The sequence below is a fragment of the Macrobrachium rosenbergii genome, chromosome 44 (genome assembly GCF_040412425.1).
Source record: "Macrobrachium rosenbergii isolate ZJJX-2024 chromosome 44, ASM4041242v1, whole genome shotgun sequence".
Taxonomy (NCBI): domain Eukaryota; kingdom Metazoa; phylum Arthropoda; class Malacostraca; order Decapoda; family Palaemonidae; genus Macrobrachium; species Macrobrachium rosenbergii.
Window position 1 is genome coordinate 42720339 of NC_089784.1, and position 8806 is coordinate 42729144.

General features: G+C 36.6%; 1 protein-coding gene across 1 annotated transcript in view; it reads right to left on the minus strand.

Moving 5' to 3' along the window:
- Positions 1–1804: 1804 nt before the first annotated feature.
- LOC136829613 (uncharacterized) overlaps positions 1805–8806 on the minus strand; it is an 11224-nt gene continuing 4222 nt past the window's right edge. The window contains exon 2 of the mRNA XM_067088460.1: positions 1805–2403. Within this exon, the coding sequence (XP_066944561.1) occupies positions 1805–2403 (599 nt within the window). The remainder of the gene's footprint in view (positions 2404–8806) is intronic.

Genomic DNA, 8806 nt, shown 5'->3' on the forward strand with positions numbered 1-8806 from the left:
AAAAAGCTGAACTTTTCTTGCAGTTTTAACGAAGATTGAATCAAATGAATCAGAGTTTTTGACCGGATTGTTACTGGAGATGAAACTTGGATCCATCATTATGACCCAGAAAGTAAAATTCAATCAAAGCAATGGTTACCAAGAGGTTCAGCTGTACCAGTGACGTTCAAAGTGGCGAGATCTGCCCAGAAGGTTATGGCAACAGTGTTTTGGGACTCCAAAGGAGTGATTTTGATTGATTTCCTTGAAGGACAAAAAACAATCACCGGGAACTACTACAAAGGTGTTTTGCAAAAACTGAAGACTGCATTGGCTAAAAACGTCGAGGAATTTTGCACCGCAGAATTTTGTTCCATCATGATAACGCTCCAGCACATTCATCAAGGGTTGCAAGAGAAGTCCTACGGAAATTTAGGTGGGAAACTCTTCCACATCCTCCTTATAGTCCTGATCTTGCTCCTTCAGATTTTTTTCCTGTTCCCAAAACTCAAGGAACACTTAAGAGGAGTCCGGTTTGAATCTTTGGATGCTGCTAAACATGCATTTTTCAACATGGTTTAATAGAAAGGCCTTTAAATTTCTACAAAGAAGGGTTGCAGAGGTGGAAACAGCGCCTTGAAAAGTGTATAGAGTTAGATGGTAGATATGTAGAAAAATGATGTTTGAATTTCCTTAAATAAAGAGTATATTGAATTTTTCCTGGAAGTTTTTGACTTACTATCGTACTCTTATATATATATATATATATATATATATATAAATATATATATATATATATATATATATATATATATATATATCTTTTACTGATAATACATACCTGAAAACTATCTATACTTTTCTTTGTTAAACATTTCAAGATTGTTAGAAATCATAGATCTCTCTATGTCCCCTTAAAAAAGAAAAGAGAAAGATCTGCCTTCCTGGACTAGAACTAGGAAACCACATCGCAGCATTCCAACACAGTCAAAAAGCATTACTGTGTAAAATTGCGATATTACACGTGCCACCCTTTTATTTACGGGCAATAAGGCAGACGTGCCTTGAACTATGATCTTTTATTCGAACACAGAGGATATATTATATCAAAATAATACTAGCACACATACAAGTGGGCATATTTTCTCTCATGAACTTTCTATTGAAGTCAGTGGCTTTGTTCGCAGATGCTGTCATCTTATTAATCGATAGTTCTTTTTCTCTTCTGGCAAGCTTCTCTTCTTAGGAATAAGGAAAAATCATTCGGGATTCTTTCAATTTACTTTTTTTTTTTCTAGTCGACGGACCATTTCTCCACCTCGCTTGGTGGCTTCATCAGCACTTGATTACAAACTGTTGTTGTTGTTGAAGATTAAGCCAGCACAATGCCAGCACGGGCTCTTGGTCTCAGAGCAGCCCGTAACAGTAAATGTGTTCTGTAAAGATTAAAGATGGCGGTTGTAAAAGGAAGGAACAAAATGAACGGCAGGGTTGCAAACCCTTTTAAACACTGCGGTACCCACCAGCAGGAGAAAAAGTTCGACAGCAGAAAGTCCTGGTTGAGTGGTAGAGGACCAGGAAGGAAAATGGAAAAATTGCAGATCGAGAAATTATGAAAATCTAAGGAGGATACTCCAAAGATTTCACTTTCTCAGGAAAAATGAGGGTTTTTTGTTGTGAGATTTGAAGGGGTAGCTGCTATTCAAAGCGAACAGTCGCTGCTTTAGTCCGAGGGTTTTAGATGAGGTGGGGTTGTATACATTCCAGCACTGTTCCTCTATCGACAGATTTTCCTGTCAGTTTCTCGAAGAGAATGACGATACCTTCAACTGCGATAGTTATACAAGTTTCTCTGGATCTTGGTTATACATGTGTCACTGCTTGTTGTGGCACTCTCTCGGCTGGCACTGGCTGGAACATCGGAGGAGGAAGGAGATGGGTGTGAGGAAAAGTTGAGGGAAGGTAGAGTTTCAAGTCTGGAAGGTGGAAGGGGGTTTGGATCAGAAGGAAGGGTAGATGGGTCAGTTTCACGTGGCTTTGGAGAGTAGTCGACCTTTCTTCTCAGAGTTCGACGCTGCTTACGTGGTCTGGGTGGTGGGTATTGCAGTGGTATTGCTGGAGGTGATTGCTGTGGTTCCATTCTCGTAGATTCCACTTGCTGTTTCGGCTTAGGAGTCGGCCCTAACGGTCCGGCACTGCAGCACTTGTTCCAGGCATGGTGTTGACGGGAACAGTTGGTGCACTTGCTTATCACTGTTTCTCCCGTCTTGTAGGTGTCGAGGCACTGTTTCGTGGAGTGAGGTTTGCTGCATATTCCACACTTTTCCTTTACTGTGCAGTGGCTGCTGTGGTGGCCAAACCTCTGGCACTTCAAGCATCTCAATGGCTCAGGTTTGTAGGCTTCAGTAGGGAAAGATCCCCATGCTGCAAGAGAATAAGACCCACCAACCAATAGATATTCAGCACCCTAATGACATCATGTTTGAAATTTAAACGTCAGCATGCAGTAATAAAAACCATGAATGTCGATTTATAATCCAGTCCTGGTGAAGCTGCCGCAAGAGGTGGAGAAACAGTCCATCGACTAGAAAAAGAAAAAGTGCATGGAAAGAATCCCGAATGATTTTTCCTTATTCCTGAGAAGCTTGCCAGAAGAGAAAAAGAATCATAGACTGTTTCAAAGTCTTGATGAGAAGATAGTATCTGCGAACAATGCCATATATATATATATATATATATATATATATATATATATATATATATATATATATATATATATATATATATATATATATATATATATATATATATATATATATATATATATATATATATATATATATATATATATATATATATATATATATATATATATATATACCTTAGTGCAAGGAGTCAGGAGTCAATCCATATTAATAATCATTAATAAGGGAAGAGGACACACACAGATGTACAAGCTGACTTTATTTCAACGTTTCGTAACTGTCCATTTAATTACAATTATTACATCATCAGGGCTGTTAAAATGAAACATAAAATTCCTTGTAAAATTGTAAAAACTAAAAATCACGAATTTAAAAAAGTGAAAATTATTCTTACCAAATTTAAGAAATATATACATCATTAAAATTAAGGGAATGAACACAATTTGAAAAATCTTCACGTTAAAATGAAAGGTAACAGAATATACAGTGAACTAAAAATGAAAATAGCAGTGAACAAAGTTACAGAAGAAAAGATTAAACGACCGACCTAGAGGAGTGACAGCGTTGAACTGAACGTAAACATAAATAGAAACAACACAAGTCAAGACAAATACAGAGGGGAGGAGGACATGTGTGTGTTTAACGACGGAACAAGTTGTTTAATAAAAAGTGATTCTAAAATAACAAGGTCTTGAGGGTTGGTGGTATGACCTAAAATGGAGAAGTCTTTATTATTGATATGTGTTTTACAAATTTTGGAGTGGTTTTTAAAAATGGAATGTTCTGGGTTGAAATTCTGCTACCGGTACGGAAGTTTACGACACGATGAGAAGAAAGTTTTACCTAAGAACTCCCTTGGCTTACATTATTTCACTGAAGTAAGTCCATTAAATCATCATTGAAAATATTTAATGTAATGCAATCTTTTCATAAAATAACAGTTTAAAGTGTGCTTAAAAGAATGTCTCCACCAAATTAACACCACTTTTTATAAAATCCCATGTATGGACTGTGATTCATTTATTTGAGCTAGGTGAGTAAAGAACTAAATGTTCAAAATGAATCAACTTAAATATTCAGTCAGAGCTGGTCAAAAGGATAATACTGTTTTAGAACAACTAAATGAAAAATCACATAAAGCTGTTGATCACATAATACTGCTGTTTCGAGACACCTCTTTGAATCTACAATAATACAACTGCAAACAGATATGATGTGTGTTCAAGCCCACTCAAGAAAAACTTTGTTGAAAAAGATTTAAAGGATAAACCACATTTTCAGTAATTTGTTCTTACCCGACTTCTTTGCGATTTTTTCTGTTATATGCAATTTCCTAGAGAATACCTGAGTACAGGTGAAGTATCTTGCACTTCACTGTTCCACTTTCCTCTTTTCATATTTGTTAACATAAATATTTGGGTTAATATATATATATATATATATATATATATATATATATATATATATATATATATATATATATATATAGATATATATATATATATATATATATATATATATATATATATATACTGTGAATAATGAGCCACAAATATACCAAATTCACTGTGCATTGTGAATAATGTCCACACAAGAGGAATTATAAATGATACGTGCATCTCACAAAGCCAGGATTCGAACCTGGGCCATAGGTACAAATATATTGATGGACGGAAGACTTGACCATTCGGCCACTCGAGGCAGATACACTTTTCAGTGATAATTTCCCTTGGCCATAAGTGATTACCAAGGTATAGTGAATTCGATATCAGGTAATATTTGTGGCTTAATATTTGTAGCACTGGGGTTCATTTGTCATTATGAGCCATAAGACATACATTTCCAAAGCAAACATTTTGTTTTCTAAAATACCTTCAGTTATTTCGTTGCAGCTGAAGTTTGACAGAGATATGAGAAAAACTGCTAGTACAGCTATGCTCAAATCTGACGCGACATGGTTCTTTTGGTATTGTCCAGAATCTCAGACTTAACGTAACGTTGCCAAGCAGTGTTAAACTTTATTTTTCATTTCTAATGTTATACATGTCGACAAGTTTGCGAATTCACAGCTAGCACCATTTCCCCTATGGCGATATAAATATGATCCCTTTTATGCATTGGTATAATTCGTAACCTGTGTGATTTGAACTGATTTTTTTTTTTTTATTGTTTAGCTCAAAGCACGGTGTGATAGGGTTAGTGGTGCCTCCAGCATTATAACAGTACACCTAATTAGTTAAACAGTCATAACAACATTTTCAAAATAAAAATATAAATTACAAGTTTTCTTTGAATGTTGAAGTTTTAGGCTTTGTGTTCAAGCTGCCTATATGTTGCAAAATGATTTACAAGTCTAAAAAATTAATCTAAGCCTTCTGAGATGTAATCTCTGCTGCTAAAGAATTTGTTTGTAGAGATTACCTGTTCTTTGAGGAATATATGATGATGATGATTTTAATTATATGGAGAAGATGGCAATCAATCAATTAGTATTAATGCATAATTTATTCACTTTTTTTAACCAACTTAAAATATTAAGTAAAAGTCCTTCTGCTCGCTTTCAAGCATAATTTATTCAAGAATGTGCAAGATAATTTGCAGATAGATAACTTCATGTGCTTTCTGGCCAGAAATGGTTAATAAAGATATGTGAATACTAAGTGTAAAGAAATCTAACACACCTAGGCCTAGGAACAAAATCTTGGCTTTAACAAAAGAATAATTGCAAAGGCGAATACTTGCTAGTAAGCCATAATTTTTGAAGTGGTTAAGAAATACAACTTAAATAATTTTATTTCTATGAAAATCCAAATATTCCTCTAACAAAGATAAAATAAATGGTTTCAAGATAATTTCATTGTCACTACTCACTGTAGACCTATGTTACACCAGGTGGTTCATGTGGCCCCACCACTCTAATGGTTGCGTCACACACGCTCTGCTCACCCGTTGATATCAGTGGAAGCATTCTACTTTTGTATTTACTTATTAACATTTTCTCAGCGTTGAGACGTAAAAACGAGCAAACAGGACTATATCAAATTTTATGGTTGCACTGGAAGCAATATTAATGTCATGACAAATTTCTTGTTTTTTGATTTAACATTTGAAGTGAGGTTTGATGAAGACTTTTTTTTTGTCAAATGTATCGGCAATGAGTGAACGAAAGTTTTGAAAATGTTTTGTAGCTGTTTTTGAGAAATTTGGCTACACGTGATATTTTCTTACAGTATACCTTAGTTTTACCAGACCACTGAGCTGATTAACAGCTCTCCTAGGGTTGGCCCGAAGGATTAGACTTTATTTTACGTGGCTAAGAACTACCTGGTTACCTAGCGACGGGACCTACAGCTTATTGTGGAATCCGAACCACATTATAGGGAGAAATGAATTTCTATCACCAGAAATAAATTCCTCTAATTCTTCATCAGCCGGTCGGAGACTCGAACTCGGGCCTAGCAAGTGCTAGCCAACAACTATACCAACTCGCCCAATGGGGAACTGATGTTTTCTTACAGTTTTGAAATGTATAACAGATTTTACTCTTCTGAAACATAATATGGCCTTATTGTATGCAATAATCGTGTTTTTGCATTGAAATAATTAAATATGGAGCATGTTAGGTTGCCAGTTAGTGAATTTTGAACGAAATCCTATGCAGTCATGTAGCATCAATTCTGAGCATTGCTGTACATTGACTGAAATGAACATAAATCCAACTAAGATTTCCATTAACCCGAGTCTTCCTTATTACATGCTTTTATTTAACTTTACTTCTGCATCTGTCTGTCCGTCTGTCTGTTTGATTCAAATCTTGTAACTCAATTTTCGACCTGTTCCCTTCATTCGATGGACTTCAAATCTCATTTGGTTACTCAATCCCGGTGACAATACAACCTTACATGATCAGTAGGTCAGCAGTGACCTCTAGTGACCCTACAGTGACCTCTCCCAGTATCTCAGGATTTGTATGAAACTCTCTGGATTTTTCACAACTTCTTTGACTCAGTAGAATCTGTCTTCTACATAACCCCTACCCCTTTCCTCTTCAATCCCCCTCCCCTCTCCATCCCCCTGCGCACGATGAAGTGTTAATTTGGCTTTTTCCTCCCCTCCCCTTCCCATCCCTCTTCCATCCCCCTTCCCCACCCGTCCCCTACCCCCTTCCAACGTACATGATCAAGTGTTAATTTAGCTGTGTCCACCTCCTCCCCTTCCCTTTTCCATTACCTCCCTCTCCCCTCTCCCATCCCCTCCCCAGCACACGATCAAGTGTTAATTTAGCTGTCCTCCCCCTTCCCTCTTCCATCCCCTTCCCCCCCCCTCCCCTTCCATAGCACACAATCAAATGTTAATTCAGCTGTGTCCTCCCCTTCCCTCTTCCATCCCCTCCCCCTTCTGGAGCATACAATGAAGTGTTAATTGAGCTGTGTCCTCCCCCCCTCCCCTTCCCTCTTTCATCTTCCACCCCTCCCACTCCCGTCCCGCTGCCAAAGCACAAGATCAAGTGTTAATTTAGCTGTGTCCTCCCCTTCTCCTTCCCTCTTCCATCCCCCACCTCCTTTCCCTCCCCTCCCCTTCCCCCTCCCGCTTCCGGAGCCTACAAGTGTTAATTTAGCTGTGCTACAAGAAAATAAATATATTTTCTTATTTCTTTTAGCATTTCCTTCCATGTTTGGCGCCCACGCTTTTATTTTTGTAGACATGATTATTTGTGTCTCATCAAATTATATTTTACTTTTTACTGCATTTTAATAAAAGCATGTTTTAAATTATAAAAAAAATGTATTTTTATATTTACAAAAAAGTCATAAAAATGGTTGTCCCCCTACGTCCTAAGTTGATACTTGCATTTCACCACGGTTAGTTTTAGCACAATGGTTAGCCAAACAGCTGAGACCTTTGCTAGGTACTTTTTCTGAAGAACATCCTCACTCAGTAGGTTTCAAGGAACCACTTAAGGAAAAGGTAAATATTCAGGGGAAAATTATTAATCTAGATGTAACAGTTGTTTTCACATACATACCCTTAAGAGATTTACTTACTGAACTCAAAGAGTAGACTGATATAGGTAATATTAGCTTTGCTACACCCACAGAAAAATTCCTGGACCTAGTTTGTCTTTGTTTTCTCCACCGTCTTCTCATTTAACAACCAAGGATTTGGGCAAAAGTCTGGATTTCTATAATGACTCCGTTGTCTCCCATTCTAGCCAATTTATGAATGGAATGCGTGGAAAATTAAATTCTTTGTAATTGTGAACCTTCTTTGAAACCCAATTTTGGGTGAGATATGTGAATGGTATATTCAGTAACTTTACAAGTAACCCCTCAGAGTTTGTTAACTTTCTTCATTATGTTAATGGAATTTTTCCGACTATTCTTTTCACAGAAGAACAAGAAATGAACAATAGACTGCCCTTTTGTTTACATAGATTTACCATGACTAGTAGTTTTTACCTTTTACATGCAGTAGATCGTGAAGAAAGTAATGCAAAAACGTATATTCATTTATTCTCCTGGCTCAATAATGAGAACCTTAAAAATCTGCGACCCTGACTTCATTGACGAAGAACGTACACACATCGAAGACGTTTTCAAAAAATTTATTTATCCAAAACATTCCATTAAAAAAAGCGTTTAAAAAAAGCAAGAAGGATTTTTTATATGGGAACCTTAAAAGTATACAACAAAAGTTATGCAGAACAAGGAAAACTGTAAATAAAATTCAGAATGATAACAGAAATATAGTCTCTGATTATCAAATGCCATTAAAAATATCCCAATACATAAGAATAGTACACAAAATCCCAACAATAAACATGCTGGTATGAATGAAATTCCCTACACCGCAAGTGTCATTTAACATTATGGGGAAAGTGGCAGAGGGTTGCCCAGAAGAATCGGGGAACACATAAGAGCAGACAGCGTACATAAGGAAAACAGTGCCCTGGTTAATCACAGTTTGAACCTCCACCATCGCATAAACTGGGTGGAATCGGTCATTTACAGAGGAAAAGATGTTGGCAAAAGAAGACTTGTGGGAGGCGCGACTATCTATAGTGGTTTGTCCATGGAGGGTAGGTTTACGGACGATCTTATTTGTAGAAAATATATTAAAGG